Raw genomic sequence first — 16,384 nt, forward strand, 5'->3', positions numbered from 1 at the left:
TCACACTGTTAGATAAGATACCACAGGGATGTTATTCAAGGAAGCTTTTTGTAATATGTATGTTTGCTAGTTTTTTTAACCTTTTGTATTTTTTTACTGAAAAGAAAGTTAGTCGCTCAGTAGGCTCCAACTGTTTGCCATGCTATGGACTGTAATGTGCCAAGGTCCTCTGTCTGTGGATTTCTGCAGGTAAGAATACTGGAATGGGTAGCCGTTCCTTTCTCCAGGGGATCTTCCTGACCAAGGATCAACCTGGGTCTCCTGCATTGCACGCAGATTCTTTACCCTTGAGCCACCAGCCCAATTTTTATTGGAGTACACTCAGTAATCAATGTGTGATAGTTTCAGGTGAACACTGAAGGGACTCAGTCATCAGGAAACTTTTAAAAATATTTACTTTTCTGTTTTATTTCAAACTGTTAAAAGTTTCAAAAAATGTAAGCATGTAATAGTTTGCAGTATCCTAGAACAACCCAGATTCCCAGATCAATTTATAAATAGTATCTTCTCTTCATAATACTTACATTCTGTAACAAGAGAGAGATTGGTTTAAGAAAAGCAAAAACAAAAAAGAACAGCAAGTCTGGTGCCCCAGATCTGAGCTCTACGTTCACCTTCACCCTCCCCCAGGTGGGCGGGGAGATCCTCCCAGATCAGGCTGGGAGCTCAGGGAAAGTCAGCCACAGTCAGGGACAGTCAGTGCTCCAGAAGCCACTGCACCATGAGTGTCTCTGCACTGAGCCCGTCCAGAGTCCTGGGCAGTGTCTCTGGGCTCCTGCAGGTGGTCTCCCTGCTCGGCCTGGTTCTGCTTCTGCTCAAAGTGGCACAGCTCTACCTGCACAGACAGTGGCTGCTCAAAGCCCTTCATCACTTCCCGTCTCCTCCTTCCCACTGGCTCTATGGACACAAGCGGGAGGTAGGATGGAGCTGGATGGGGGAGTGGGAAGGTCGGGAGGGCTGGAGATCTAGAGCATGGTCACACTCAGCAAGTTCATACCTGGCCCTGTACTTGCCTAAGAGCACTGATGTCCAGTCTGATGGATCAGCCCTGTAGGTTCACTGTGTGTGGAGACAACAGAATGGAATCTAAGAAGGTGTCAAGTCACAGGTAAAGAGGCTTACTTGCTGGGTTGGGTTATGTCAGGTGTGGAGACAAACCAGCTTGGTTCATTCAGACTAAGGAATTCTCTAGTCCCGTAAGGTCAGTGCCGGAAACCCACACCAGAGGCCACAGACTGGAGCGAAGATTCCATGATGGGGCCAGGTGAGGAGAACTGCCTGTTTGGTGTCCTCTCTCTGGACTATGAGCTCTTGGAACTGAGCCTGTAATCCTCCTCACCCTCAGCACGCAAAACAGAGCGGTGTCAGTCCTCTGTGTGGAGGGACAGGCGGGAGGGAAGGGAGCTGCTTGTAGGCTGGGAGGGGCAGCACCTGCCCACCCAGCAGGGCACCACTGCCCCGGGGGCGCGGGAGCTCACAGCAAAGTCAGGGCCACATGGAAATGGCTCACTAAGGGTCTGCGGCTTAAAGAAGTTTGGGAGACAATCGCAGGTTGCAGAGAGCTGAGGTCTCCGTTTCTCAGCAGTGCAATTAGAGCAGAGTGGAGACAAGGACAAGAACTAGAAGCAGCCCAAGCCCCATGCGGGCTGGCCCAGTACCTCTCTCCCCTCTCCTTCCTAATCTCCTGCACCCCAGGTTACTCAAGGTCGTCCCCCCCTGCCTGTGCATTCCAGCCTCTGGGACTCAGCTCCCATGTGCCCTCTCCCCGGAATGATCTCATCCCTCATATGAGTGTCTCACAAGCCCCAGGCCCACGTCATTTTCATCGTGGGTCTCCCAGGAGAGGAGAGGGCACTCTTTTTTCCTTAGATGTCCTTCCCACATGTCAGTGCTAACTAGATGCAGCTATTTCTCTCTGCAAGATCATAGCTATGAGCTTCTTCTGGGAAATCTTGTCTTTGGTTCTTCTTTCTATCCTGAAAGCATCTTGGTAAATTATGAGTCAAAGAAAGAGCAAGTACAGGAAGACTTTCTTAACAACCACGTCTGAGTTAGGCCCCCTTCCCCATAGCTTCCCCATAGACTTTGTCTTCTGTCCATCACACTTTCATGACGCCCTTCTATTATGGCCACTTGATCTCTCAGTCTATTTCCCTAGCCCTCAAGCTCCAAACAGCAAGCATCTAGAGCCACAACCTAATTTAGTGCCTTCAATCTGTGTCTGGCACAGAGTTACTGTTCAGTAAACACAAGCTCAGTGAAGGAACGTGACCCAGAGTAGCCAAATTCCCTCAGAACTGGGGAGTCTTGATGGTAGAAAGATGCAGGCAGAGATGAGATACCAAAGTACACAGGGTTGCTCTGAGTTACACAGAAGCCATTGAAGTAAAGATGATGTGAATAAATGCAACATGCCTGGGATCAACTGCTGACAAGAAATCCAGAGATAACAAAACAAACTGAGTCTCCAAAGTTGAGGAGAGGCAGTTGCTCTGTGGTAAAGATGATGGGCAACCAGGGAAGAACATGAGCAAAGACCTGGAAGATGAGCAGGTGGACCTAGTGCAAGGAACGCTGGCAGCCGCATCCTGGGTGCAGACTAATGGGTCCTGTGAATCAATAGCCTGTCAGGGTAAGAAGAAAGAGGGTAAAGTCAGAAAGGAAAGGCCTTTGTGGTCCACACTCAGGAGTGTGCAAAGATTCCACTACAAGACGGGAAGTGCCCCAAATTTCTGATAATTAGTCAATGAAACTGAGATTAAAAATCCACATATCAAAATCTTCTTTCAATATCATTCTCATATGTGTACATGCAGAATCTGCCCTGCAACTGTGCACACACTCATTATGGAAATAATATTACACACACAGTGCAATATTTAATTTTTTTCACTTAGCCATACATATTCCAAACATTCTTTCATACTCAGATACATTAACATCTATGATGGGGTAGCATCAAACATATATATGATCAGGATGGCAAATGAAACTAATATATAAATTCAATTCTTAAAATATCTATCTCTTCTCTAAATAAGCCAAATAATATGAAAAAACTGCTTACTTTCTCCAGGGGATATTCCCAACCAGGCATTGACTCAGTCTCCCACTTTGTAGGCATGTTCCTTAACACCTGAGCCACCAGGGAAGCCCACCAAGTGATACAAATGATCATAAATTGCTCAAGCAATTATGTTACTGTGTGCAAATTATTAACAAAAGTTTCATAAGCCATGTAGTTATCTTTGATGTAAGATTCTGTAGGCAGTTTGTAGTGTTGGCCCATAACCCTACTTGAGAGGGGACAGAATCGGATCTTAGAACATCCTGCAAGGTTAGATGAGATTCCAGGTCAGAAGAAATAGTTCTAAACTCTTAGTTCTGCTGATGGATCCAGAGTGATCACCTGACACCCTTCCAGGCCTTCACCTCCACTCCTGCTCCGAAACTAAAAGAAAGAAGTCATTGACTTGTGTTTCCCTTGGTGACAGTTCCAAGAGGAGGGTGAGCTGCCACACCTACTGAAAAGGGTAGAGAAATACCCGAGAGCCTGTGTTCGCTGGCTGTGGGGCACAAGGGCCCTTGTTCTGGTCTACGACCCTGACTACATGAAGGTGATCCTGGGGAGATCAGGTGAGAGGGAAACCCTCACCCAGAGACAATGTTCCATTTGAGTACATGCCCCTGGGTGTGAAATTTCATAAGACACTGGGACATCAGACGCCAAGGCCTGAATTCCTCCAAACACCCCCCAACTCCAAGCAAGATAAGGACAACATTATTTATTACTAATAAATGCTTTACTCCTGGTGGGGCTGGTTTCTCTTTTACGTCTTTTTTCTTCTTACAAACAAAGTGAGATGATCCCAGACCTGGAGCCAGTTCCCTGTCCACACTGGCCTAGGTTGGGCACCTTTCACTGTTGCCTGCCCTGGGTCATGAGATGGCCAGACCACCACCGATTGTAGAAAAATCACAGATTCTGTCTCATTCTATGGCACTGAACAGAGTTTATGTTTCAGGGCAATTCACCACCTTAGTCCCGTGGGTGTTCTGCTCTGCAACACTGAGTCTACTTTCCTGGGACCATGGTGACAACCAGGACAGAGACAGTCAGGGACGGGAGGCAAGTGTTGGTGGCTTCAGACTGACTGCCATCTGACAAGCACCAGGAAGGGAAGGGAGCCCACGGTCTAGACCTCAGCTGCTCTAGAGGCTGTCTGCAGAGTTGGGTCCCATCCATCTTCCCTCCTTACTTTTCAGACCCAAAGGCTCAAATTATCTACAGATACCTGAAGCCCTGGATTGGTAAGTACATTTAAATACAAGTGCCAACCACCCACCCGTTAGGTTCACCAAGAGCAGTCTCTTTGGGTAAATGGAGAACAACAGGAGCCAGGCACCCTCGTCTCTGAATCAAACTTCATTTTTCTAATAATACCATCAGCCTTTTTCATGGTGTTGTAGCCCTCTGAAGCCTAGCTGCTTCTTCATCACTTCTCAGTCTTTTCTTATGTTCCCTGACCTTTCGATAAGTTCTTTTATCACCTGCCCTCCTACACTTTTTCGACCTCATTGCTATCATAATCACATGCTATGGACAAACGTATTGGAAATTCACATCCCTGAAGTGTACTGGCCTCGCCGACCCTGGCCCATGATGAGACTTCTCCTGACACCCTTGGTTCCTCCCAAGATGGCCCTGGTCTCTGCGATGCCCACATATAGCCATCTGTGGTTCAGGGACAGGTTTGCTGCTATTGGAGGGGCAGACGTGGTTTGAGCACCGGCGGATGCTAACCCCAGCCTTCCACTACGACATCCTGAAGCCCTACGTGGGAATCATGGCCGACTCTGTCCGAGTGATGCTTGTGAGTCCATCCCTTGTCACCATATTCACTAGAATCCAGCACAGTTGACATGGCCCACTATCAGACACTCATGTCTCTCAGACATCCATTGAACAGAGCCACCCAGAATGATGCACTCTAGACTTAGTACAAGACAGTACTCATTAAAACTAGGTGGGACAGAGGAACATCTAGGCACCAGCTTGGATCCATAATTTTCTCCTCACCAAGAGAAATCAGGGCCATGGTGTATTCAGGGTCGACTTTTCTCCCGTCTCCATGTTTGAACGCAGGGGAATAGAGCAAGGAGGTCAGCTCAAAGTGGCCCTGGCCGGCCTGGACAATGGCAGCTTCAGTGGCAGAGAGGACATCCCAGGATGTCAGGCAGGTGCGCTCTGGCCTAGGTTTCATGGCTTCTGCATGTCACTGAGCCATACATAGGAGGAAATGAGGCCAGGTCTACACTCACAGAGCTGGGCCTTCACAAACATCACCTCTGATCCAGACCAGGTAGCACCTGTTCTTAGCTAACATTAGATGAATGAGAGCAATTGAGTAGCTCATGCCCCTTCTAGGAGCCCCATTAGAGAACTTTAGCTTTTCCTTGCCTTGAAATATTTGCTTCCAGGTGCTGGATACCATCTGTCCAGATCTGACCTCAGGACACAAAAGTTCTCCCTTTGTCTCTTGAGAAACTATGCTTTCTGCTCTGCCAAAGGTGGTTATTATCATAGTTCAGTTCAGTTCAGTTCAGTCGCTCAGTTGTGTCTGACTCTTTGCGACCCCACGAACCGCAGCACGCCAGGCCTTCCTGTCCATCACAAACTCCCAGAGTTTGCCCAACCTCATGTCCATAGAGTCGGTGATGTCATCTACCCGTCTCATCCTAGTTGTCTCCTTCTCATCCTGCCTTCAATCTTTCCCAACATCAGGGTCTTTTCAAATGAGTCAGCTCTTCTCATCAGGTAGCCAAAATATTGGAATTTCAGCTTCAACATCAGTCCTTCCAATGAACACCCAGGACTGATCTCCTTTAGGATAGACTGGTTGGATCTCCTTGCAGTCCAAGGGACTCTCAAGAGTCTTCTCCAACACCACAGTTGAAAAGCATCAATTCTTCGGCACTCAGCTTTCATTATAGTCCAACTCTCTCATCGATACATAATTATTGGAAAAGCCATAGCCTTAGCCAGACGGAACTTTGTTGACAAAGTAATGTCTCTGCTTTTTAATATGCTGTCTAGGTTGGTCATAACTTTCCTTCCAAAGAGTAAGCGTCTTTTAATTTCATGGTTGCAGTCACCATCTGCAGTGATTTTGGAGCCCAGAAAAATACAGTCAGCCACTGTTTCCACTGTTTCTCTATTTGCCATGAAGTGATAGGACCAGATGCCATCATCTTAGTTTTCTGAATGTTGAGCTTTAAGCCAACTTTTCACTTTCCTCTTTCACTTTCATCAAGAGGCTCTTTAGTTCTTCATTTTCTGCCATAAGGGTGGTGTCATCTGCATATCTGAATTTATTGATATTTTCCCGGCAATCTTGATTTCAGCTTGTGCTTCATCCAGCCCAGCGTTTCTCATGATGTACTCTGCATATAAGCTAAATAAGCAGGGTGACAATATACAGCCTTGACATACCTCTTTTCCTATTTGGAACCAGTGTGTTGTTCCATGTCCATTTCTAGCTGTTGCTTCCTGTCCTGCATACAGGTTTCTCAAGAGGCAGGTCAGGTGGTCTGGTATTCCCATCTCTTTCAGAATTTTCTACAGTTTATTGTGATCCACACAGTCAAAGGCTTCAGCATAGTCAATAAAGCAGAAATAGATGTTTTTCTGCAACTCTCTTGCTTTTTCGATGATGCAGCAAATGTTGGGTTATCATAACTTATTATCATAAGTTATCCAAATATTCAGGACTAATTAGGATATTAGAAGAGAATGTAACTGCATATATAAGGAAGATTCAGAAAAACAGGCATCACATTACCATGTAGGTTACAGCCATAAGTTGCTAAAATATGTCTACTTAGATCATGAGGAAATCTCATATGAAGATGTAGAGACAGAGAGAAAGCCTGGCCTTGGCAGCACAGGTCTTCTAGGGGAGCAGAGCAGGGTCAGTGCCTCCTCCCTCCACAGGACAAGTGGGAGAAGCTCGTCAGCCAGGACTCACATCTGGAGATCTTTGGACATGTCTCCTTGATGACCCTGGACACCATCATGAAGTGTGCCTTCAGCCACCAGGGCAGCATCCAGATGGACAGGTCAGTGACAGCTTTCAAGGGCAGGGACCTGTTTTCATCAGCTGGGAAGGACTTACCTGAGAGGCAGTAAGGGCAGTGTGGATGCTTATCAGCACAAAAAGTAACATTCTACAGAGAGACATGGATCACGGTAAATTCCACCCAGACCACCCTTGACTCTGTCAGAAGTCCCTGACTCCTGCACAGGGAGAAGCTTGGCCTCTCAGGACACTTGTAAAGGACTCCAGGGGGAGGCCTCCAGGAAATGCAGCAGAAATGAGAATCCCTCAGTGTTACCTAAGGAATCTGACCTTTTCCAGATCAGGACCTCTCTCAACTCCAGTCTCTTCTGCATCTTCTACCTTCAGGAATGCCCAGTCCTACATCCAGGCTATCAGGGACCTCAGTCATCTGATATTTTCCCGACTGCGGAATGTTTTCCACCAGAACGACCTCTTTTACAGGTTGACCCCTGAAGGCCGCTGGAGCCACTGGGCCTGCCACATTGCCCATCAACACACAGGTTCTCCTCCCCCTCCTGGGCTGCTCCCCCACCTTCGTCAGGCTCATGTTGGCCTAACCTTGACCCCTTAGGCAGAGCCCAGACTTCTGCTTCCTCTTCAGGACCTGGCACACACCTGCTTGCTGCAGGGACTGGGAACCCAGAGGTCGGGGTGTCAGGGGTTGAACAGGAGTTGCAAGAGTCACCACGTTGGTGATGACTGAGTGAGACCCACTCCCCCTCCCAGCAGCATTCAGACAGAGCCCCCATGGGCTGTGTTACTGTGGGGATTCCCATCTAGAGTAGATGATACTGGAGCTCTCAGTCCTGACATGCTCACCAAGTCCCACCCTCACCCTCATCCACCTGGCAGCCAGATTGGGCCTGAGGGGCAGATGGGGCTATGGTGGGTGCTGCATCTGAACCCTCAGAGTCCTCAGCTCTGTCTGGGAACCACTGTTCTGGGACAGATGCAGTGATCAAGGAGAGGAAGGCTCACCTGCAGAAGGAGGGAGAGCTGGAGACGGTGAGGAGCAGGAGGCACTTGGACTTCCTGGACATCCTCCTCTTTGCCAGAGTGAGTGTGGGATGGAGAGGCCTAAGCCTTTGGGCAGAAGCACACAGGAAGGGCAGACCCTGCACTCTGGCCCTGCCTCCACAGATGGAGAATGGAAGCAGCTTGTCTGACGAGGACCTCCGTGCTGAAGTGGACACGTTCATGTTCGAGGGTCACGACACCACAGCCAGTGGCATCTCCTGGATCCTCTATGCTCTAGCCTCCCATCCAGAGCATCAGCAGAGGTGTCGGGAAGAGATCCAGAGCCTCCTGGGGGATGGTGCTTCCATCACTTGGTGAGTTTCCTGGAGGTGAAGGACCCTGTCCCACCTGAGCTAGAGAGAATCAGTGGTTGTCCAGTCCTGCCTGTCCTCAGGTGAGCTTCCTTTCAGGGACCATCTGGACCAGATGCCCTACACCACCATGTGCATCAAGGAGGCCATGAGACTCTACACGCCAGTGCCAACTGTTTCCAGAAATCTTAGCAAGCCCATCACCTTCCCTGATGGATGCTCCTTACCTGCAGGTATGAACCTCACCTCACCATTCAGCTAAGCACACTGTAGAACCACGTGGTAGACCAGAAATCCACCTGTGCACTTCCAGTTCCAGAATACTCTGGCTCTTGTCTGCCTAAAGATAATACTTATTTTGTAGTTTGAATGAGTTTTAAAAAATGCTTTTCCATAAAACCTACAATTAATACTACCACACATTCAACAAACCTACCACTGGGAATATACCCTGGGAAAACCAGAATCCAAAAAGCACATGTGCCGCAGTGTTCATTGCAGCATTGTTTACAACAGCCAGGACGTTGAAGCAACCTCGATGTCCACTGACAGATGAATGGATAATGAAGATGTGGTCCGTATACACAATGGAATATTAGTCAGTATAAAATGGAACGAATCTGAGTCCGTTGCAGTGAGGTGGAAGAATCTACAGCTTGTTATACAGAGTGAAGCACTCAGAAAGAGAAAAATAAATACTATATATTAACACACACACATGTATATATAGGATCTAAGAAAATAGTTTTGATGAACCTATTTGCAGAGAAGGAATGTAGATGCAGACACAGGGAATGGACTCGTGGACGCAGGAGGGGAAGGAGAGGATAAGATGAATTGGGAAAGTACCATCAACATAGATAATCATGCGTAAAATATTAACATGTATTGGAGAAGGCAATGGCACCCCACTCTAGTACTCTTGCCTGGAAAATCCCATGGACTGAGGAGCCTGGTAGGCTGCAGTCCATGGGGTTGCAAACAGTCGGACACAACTGAGTGACTTCACTTTCACTTTTCACTTTCGTGCATTGGAGGAGGAAATGGCAACCCACTCCAGTATTCTTGCCTGGAGAATCCCAGGGACAGGGGAGCCTGGTGGGCTGCCATCTATGGAGTCGCACAGAGTCGGACATGACTGAAGTGACTTAGTAGCAGCAGCAGCAGTGGAAAGCTGCTATATAAAAGGAAGCCCAGCCTGATTCTCTGAGGTGACCTAGAGGGGTGGAACGGGAAGGGGGAGAGAGATGCAAGATGGAGGGGATATAGCTGTTGTTTAGTTGCTAAGTTGTGTCTGGCTCTTTTGCGACCCCATAGACTGTGACCCACCAGGCTCCACTGTCCATGACATTTCTCAGGCAAGAATATGGGAGTGAGTTGCCATTTCCTTCTCCATATATATATACGTACATAACTGTACCTTATTTGCAGTGTAGTATGGCAGAAATCAGCACACCATTGTAAAGTAATTAACCTCTACTGAAAGAAAAAATATTTGACACAAAATTTGAATGCAACAAAGCTCAACAAATAAATGTTGACCCTTCTGTGCGGTCTTATGATGGAGCCTAAAATTCTATTTCCTTGAATCATGAGGGCTTAAAAGAAAAGCAGAAGCAGGGGGAGGCATGGTTCTTCCATATGGGGTGTAAGTAAAGGAGGGAGCTCAAGAGACTCCACTGTCATACGTCAGAGGGTCTAGTCTCTGAGGTGTTCTCTGGTGGATGGCAAAGAGTAGGTGATGATGAGGTCTGAGAGCCCTGCCATGGCTGGAGGCCACTCACTGATTCAGCACCCAGTGGGTCTGAATCCCAGCCCGGTTACCTCCAAAATGTGAGACCATAGACCCAACCCATAACCTCTCTGAGCCTCAGGTGCTTCATGGGCTCGTGGGGACAGGAGTGCTTTTGTAAGGATTAAATGATTATTGCACAGTCCCCAGGTTGATGATGGCACTTGATAAATGTGAGTTGTCACCTGAGCTGCTCCTAAGCATAAGCTTGCAGTTCTTTTAATTCTCAATCCTGGGCTGTGGTCACCTACCCCTAATCTGTGATGGTGTGCTTTGTCATGCCCCGCCCACCTGTCTTGCAAGAGCATCATTTCATTCAGAGTGACAGAGGGTGCTCCCATGGTGGCTCCCAGGACTTTTGTGAAGACACACATCCCCTGCACCATGGGATCATCAGGCTTCTCTCTCTCCTCTCTGCCACACAGGAATCTTAGTCTTCCTCTCTTTTTATGGGCTTCATCACAACCCGAAGGTGTGGCCGAACCCAGAGGTATGATGAACGGAGGAGGAGGAGATGGGATGCTCTCTTGACATCAAACCCATCCCCTGCTCCCTCTCTGAGATTCTTATCCCCTGGTGGATTCACGTGAGGGGTTTGACCCCAAATGTCCTAGCCCCGGTGCTCTCTCTGCAGGTGTTTGACCCAACCCGCTTTGCACCAGGTTCTAGTCGACACAGCCATGCCTTCCTGCCCTTCTCAGGAGGCTCCAGGTGAGGCCTCTGTACCTGGGGAAGCAAGTGTCACTGGTTGCTACCCGATGTGTGTGACTGTCTACCTTCACATGTGGAGCATGAAGTTCTGTCCTTGTATGTTGATGTGCTGAGAATGAGGTGTGGTTCTCCATATACAAGAAGGACTTCAGGGCCCACCACAATGACACTGACCTCCTGATGTCCACAAGGACTGACCTCATTTCCATGATAGTAGCCAATCCAAAGTATCCTGGGTTTTCCTCACTTTAGGAGTTTGATGTTTTAGCATTAGAAGTCTTCCTGAAACTTAAACTACACATGTTTGGGTAGCACAATTTCAGTCACCTAAAAAGATGATTTTCTCTGTTCCCACCTTCCTAGTCAGCCCACTGGCTTTTTGCTTAATTCACCAGTCTGCCCCTCACTGTATTCATCGTGCTTGCCTGGATTTGGAATTCCAAATGCCTTCCATGTCCTGAGGCTTCAAGTCATGTATGTGATCACTTATAGCTGTAGTTTGAAGAAATTTTCACAGTCATGAGTGTGTTCTCTATTTCTGCAGTACATCCAACATAGTTTTCACTGTGTATTAGTATAACCATGACATAGTTTTCTGTTGCCAAAATTCTTCATTTAAAAGCAGAGTTTAGACATCATAGTCCCAGATAGTACAGGGTAACGTTAGTAAGAAAAACATTAAAGTGGAGGACAATCAAGTCTGCTTTGGGGACTCTATTGCTGATTCTGCTCATGATGCCAGTTGCCCCACTGTTCACACGGTGCACACTGTTTGCTGAACCCAGGATAAGCAAAGGGTCAGCTAAGAGACTGAAAGAGGACTAGAAGAGCCATAGGAACTGCAGACACGTTTATTCTCTCCTGGCTGGAATGGCCGCCATAACACAGCCTCTGTCCTGCCTGACGCAGCCACCGTAGCAGCAGCCATAAACACCATAGCCTAGCTAGAACATAACCTCATATAATATAGCCATGATGTTGCTCCAACGTAGCCCCAGTGCAGCAGTAACCAGGGCTTTCATGGTGAAACTCATAAAGGTGTACCACACACGTCCCCCAGAGCTTTTCCAGGTGGAACTTATATAACAAAAGTAGCCAGAGTCCAAGCGAGTACCATGTGACACACGCATGCAGTGGTATGCATGATCTCAGCTGTTACACAATCATTATTTACAAACCGTAAGGCAACAGTGAGAGACCGCAGGGCGAGAAAGCCTGACCATGAAATCTTGGTTAATTTGCTCCTTCCCTACAGGAGGAAGACTATTTTGTGTTTGACAAGTGCATTTGAAAAATCCATTGCATGTAAAACATAAAGCACATCGAAATAGCTCTTCTCCTGGATGATACACTCCTAAACAATTGATCTGAAGATCTTAAAGGCTAGAGAACCTCCTCTGAAACAGTAACTTCAGTGACTTTGTAACTTGGTAAAAACAAGTTTTTTCTCACTCTACAGCTCTAGTAATCTCTCAGTTGGTAAATCAACCTTTACAGAACAGTGTTGAAGCAAACTGTCTTCCTGAATTGATTCTAGGATTTGGTTTACACCAGGGTCCAGTCCTTCCTTGTAGATATGACTGCCTGTCGTGCAGCTGCCACTAGAGGACAGAAGGGCCTACACAGCTTGATTCCTAGGTCAGACTGAATATTTCTTATATTCTCATTCCACTTGACTTGTTTTCAATTCAATTAATATTGTTTAAATATGGAAGTATGTATTAAGCGTGTCTTCGTGTACCAGGACCTGTGCTAGGAGATGGGAACACAGGGATGATAATGCTGTCCTCACTCAGGGCTGACTGTCAACATGTCAACACGTCTACTCAAGACAGACATCATTCACACACCCACTCTTTCACTCATTCATTCATTGAGCAGACTGTGGGAGGATCCATGATCTGGCACTGTGCTGGGCACTGGATGTGATGTGTCCTTGAGTTAACACCCATGATGCCTTGAGGGTCCAGAGTGGGAAGAGGTGCAGCCAGCAGAGGGGGTGAGGGTGGTGGTCACTGGGTTGAGCCTTGAGCATGAAGATGGCAGAGGCAAGGGGAGGGAACCTCAACAGTGCCTGAGTCAGGAAGAGGAGAGGGACAGACCCCAGATGAGTTTGGAAGAACCCAGAGAGGGCTGTGATGCAGCTGAGGCACTGGGACGTGTCCCCCCTGTGATGTGGAATATAGCAGTCCTGGAGCTACTGTGGTTGTAGAGGGAGGGGAGGAATGGAGGCTGAAAAAGTCAGATGAGGAGCCCAAGGGATGGTTAGGAGGGTCATTTCTGGATTGGATTGGGAAGGTTCCAAATGTCAATTGACTGAGGAGCTGAGGGAGCCAGGAAGCCAGATCATTAACTGGGAGGGAATTTGTCCAGTAGGTTCAGGGTGGTTAACCCTTGTCCTCTCCAGGAAGCCTCCCTGTTAGCATTCTGATTCCTTGCACAACCCTGTCTTGTCATCTCTGGGGACTAGACAGCCTGTTTGTCCACCGTAGGTGATAAGGTCTTGAGAGAGTGTCCACCCTGCCCGATACAGTGCACTGGGCTGACCAGAAACCAGGAATTGGCAGTGGACGAGTGAATAAAGTACTGGTTCACAGTTCTTGATTCACTTGGGTTGACTCTGTGGCTTGGAGCACCGATGCTCCCCAGGTTTTCCTGCTGAGAGCAGGACTAGGAGTTAGGAGCTAGACCTTAGAGAGGTGGCCTTTGTCATCTGTCAGGGGGAGAGCTTTGCTGGCAACTTCAGTGTGATGAGTAAGGAAGGGATCAGGGCTGGGCCACCTGGAGGACAGCCCTGAATCCCTGTGCTCAGCAGGGATTAGAAGTCTCTGCTCACTTCCTTTTCCCCTCCTTACCCAGGAACTGCATCGGGAAGCGGTTTGCCATGAATGAGTTGAAGGTGGCCGTGGCCCTGACCTTGCTTCGCTTTGAGCTGTCACCGGATCCCTCCAGGGTCCCTGTGCCCATGCCACTCATTGTGCTGAGATCCAAAAATGGGATCCACTTGCATCTCAGGAAGCTATCTGATCCACATGGGGACAAGGACAAGCTCTGAGGGCCTCTGCTTGCCATTCTGTCTTGCTGTCACTCTCTCCTGTCCTTGCCTCTTTGCCCACTTAGTGCTTCTGTCTGCCCCCTACCAGCTTGCCTCATCTCCTGCCTCCTGCCCAGCAGCAGACTTTCTGCCCTTCTCCTCTCACCTTTCTCCAGGCTCCCTATCTGCTTATCTCTCCATCTGTCTCTGACAGCCTGCGTCTCTCAAGATCCACCTGAATCTTGATCACCCGACATTCTCCAGTCTGTCAATTCTCCTCTGTGTTTCTCCCCTCTGCCTGCCTGTCTGTTCCTGTATCCACTTCCGTTTTGATGCTAAAATAATTTGCCTCTGCCTTAGGGACTTAAAACCAGACAAAGTTATCCTCTGATGGCTCTGGAGTGAGAAGTCAGAAATGGGTTTCCCTGGACACAACCAAGATGTTGACAGGCCCCTCATCCAGGGACCTGGGACAGGATCCTACTTTTTGCCATTTTTGCATCTAGAGCTGCAATGCTTTCATTCCTTGGATCCTGGGCCCTCTTCCACATTCAAATCCAGCAGTATCTTCAAATGTCCTTCTGCTTCTGTCTTCACATAACCTTGTCTTTCATCAAGACTTTGTGCTTACCTTGGCAATTCAGATCAAACAGGCTTATTCGGGGGTTCCGGGAAATAGGACAGGAACACGTGGGAAGTCATCACTGTTAAACCCTATGTGACTTCCTTCACCCTGGGCCACTGCTCTCTCCTGTGTGAGATCAGTCCACCCCATTTCACTCACATGGTTTTCTCTTTGCCCGGCCATGAATAAAGTTTACAATATCATATGGAATGTGTGTGTCTTCTCTGAAAGGAGTTGGATGAAGCAGAAGAGAGAGAAGGGGAGGGAATAACAGCAGGGAGGAGGAGGGGAGATAACACCTGCTCTGTGGGGCCAAGACCCTAGAGGGAGAGCGTGTTCAGACCCCCTGCAGCTTCAAACTCTGGAGTCACTCAAGCCCCACAACCTGCCCGGCACCTGAGGCTCCCATGACAGCTGAGTCAGGAGAAAGGCCTCGTCGCCTAAGGCTCAGAGGGAAGACGCTCACACCAACACCTGTCAGGGAAGGAGCCTCCCTGTTCTTCTGTGGCAGCTTTCTCACCACATCTGTAGAGGGGCCCAGCCAGTGCCCACCCTGTGCTGAGCAGGGAAGTCTTACACACTCGGTCAGACACAAGGGTTTCCTTCACCCCAGAAGAGTTTTGAGAAGGGCCCATCCCGGTCACGTCACCAGCCCCCTGGCAGCCCTTCCTCACAGGCAGGGCCTGAAGGCTCCTCAGAGACCACAAGGGGTAGAGGCGTGTGTGTGCAGGAGGGCCTGGTTGGGACCAGCTGGGCACAAGTCTTGGCTGCCACACCAGGAGAAGCTGGGCCCCTCAGGAAACTTGTAAATATGGAGCTTCTCCAGAGGCTAAGGCAGAAATGACAATGCCTCACTTGGGAATGCAAACTTGTATAGTCACTATGGAGAACAGTGTGGAGATTCCTTTAAAAATTGGAAATAGAACAGCCATATGACCCAGATTTCCCACTGCATGGCATACACACTGAGGAAACCAGAAATTAAGGGAATGTGTACCCCAGTGTTCATCGTAGCACTGTTTACAAAAGCCAGGACATGGAAGCAACCTAGATGTCCATCAGGAGATGAATGGGTAAGGAAGTTGTGGTACATATACACAATGGAATATTACTCAGTATTAAAAAGAATGTATTTGAGTCAGTTCTAATGAGGTGGACGAACTGGAGTCTAATATACAGAATGAAGTAAGTCAGTTGGAGAAAGACCAATACAGAATATTAATGCATATAGATGGAATTTAGAAAGATGGTAATGATGACCCTATATGGAAGAGAGTAAAAGAGACAAGGATGTAAAGAACAGGCTTTTGGACTATGTGGGAATAGGCGGGTATTTGGTGATATGATAGAATAGCACTGAAACATGTATATTCAGTTCAGGTCAGTTCAGTCGTTCAGTCGTGTCCAATTTTGTGCGACCCCGTGAACCGCAGCATGCCAGTCCTCCCTGTGCATCACCAACTCCAGGAGTCTACCCAAACTCATGTCCATCAAGTCAGTGATGCCATCCAGCCATCTCATCCTCTGTCGTCCCCTTCTCCTCCTGCCCCCAATCCTGCCCAGCATTAGCGTCCTTTCCAATGAGTCAACTCTTCGCATGAGGTGGCCAAAGTACTGGGGTTTCAACTTAAACATCAGTCCTTCCAATGGACACCCAGGACTGATTTCCCTTAGGATGGACCGGCTAGATCTCCTTGCAGTTCAAGGAACTCTCAAGAGTCCTCTCCAACACACTTCAAAAGCATCCATTCTTCGGCACTCAGCTTTCTACAC

At 48.1% G+C, this 16,384-nt stretch overlaps 1 protein-coding gene across 3 annotated transcripts; it reads left to right on the forward strand.

The window, feature by feature from the left end:
* Positions 1 to 661: 661 nt before the first annotated feature.
* Positions 662 to 14,814, forward strand: LOC145507906 (taurochenodeoxycholic 6 alpha-hydroxylase-like). Of its 3 annotated transcripts, none has more exons than XM_081495401.1 (12): positions 662 to 916; positions 3,495 to 3,636; positions 4,267 to 4,311; positions 4,747 to 4,874; positions 6,995 to 7,119; positions 7,467 to 7,621; positions 8,071 to 8,177; positions 8,262 to 8,452; positions 8,549 to 8,682; positions 10,667 to 10,731; positions 10,876 to 10,952; positions 13,812 to 14,814. In XM_081495401.1, exons 1-12 carry the CDS (start codon positions 722 to 724, stop codon positions 14,005 to 14,007), a joined length of 1,560 nt encoding a protein of 519 aa, XP_081351527.1. In that variant the 5' UTR covers positions 662 to 721; the 3' UTR covers positions 14,008 to 14,814. The 3 variants fall into 3 exon arrangements, with proteins under 3 accessions (XP_081351527.1, XP_081351528.1, XP_081351530.1); XM_081495402.1 differs by having other exon boundaries at positions 7,563 to 7,621; XM_081495404.1 differs by lacking the exons at positions 7,467 to 7,621; positions 8,262 to 8,452 and having other exon boundaries at positions 8,071 to 8,198; positions 8,518 to 8,682.
* The last annotated feature ends 1,570 nt before the right edge of the window (positions 14,815 to 16,384 follow it).

Source organism: Giraffa tippelskirchi, chromosome 5 (genome assembly GCF_054371585.1).
Source record: "Giraffa tippelskirchi isolate mGirTip1 chromosome 5, T2T-mGirTip1v1.2.pri, whole genome shotgun sequence".
Classification (NCBI taxonomy): Eukaryota; Metazoa; Chordata; class Mammalia; order Artiodactyla; family Giraffidae; genus Giraffa; species Giraffa tippelskirchi.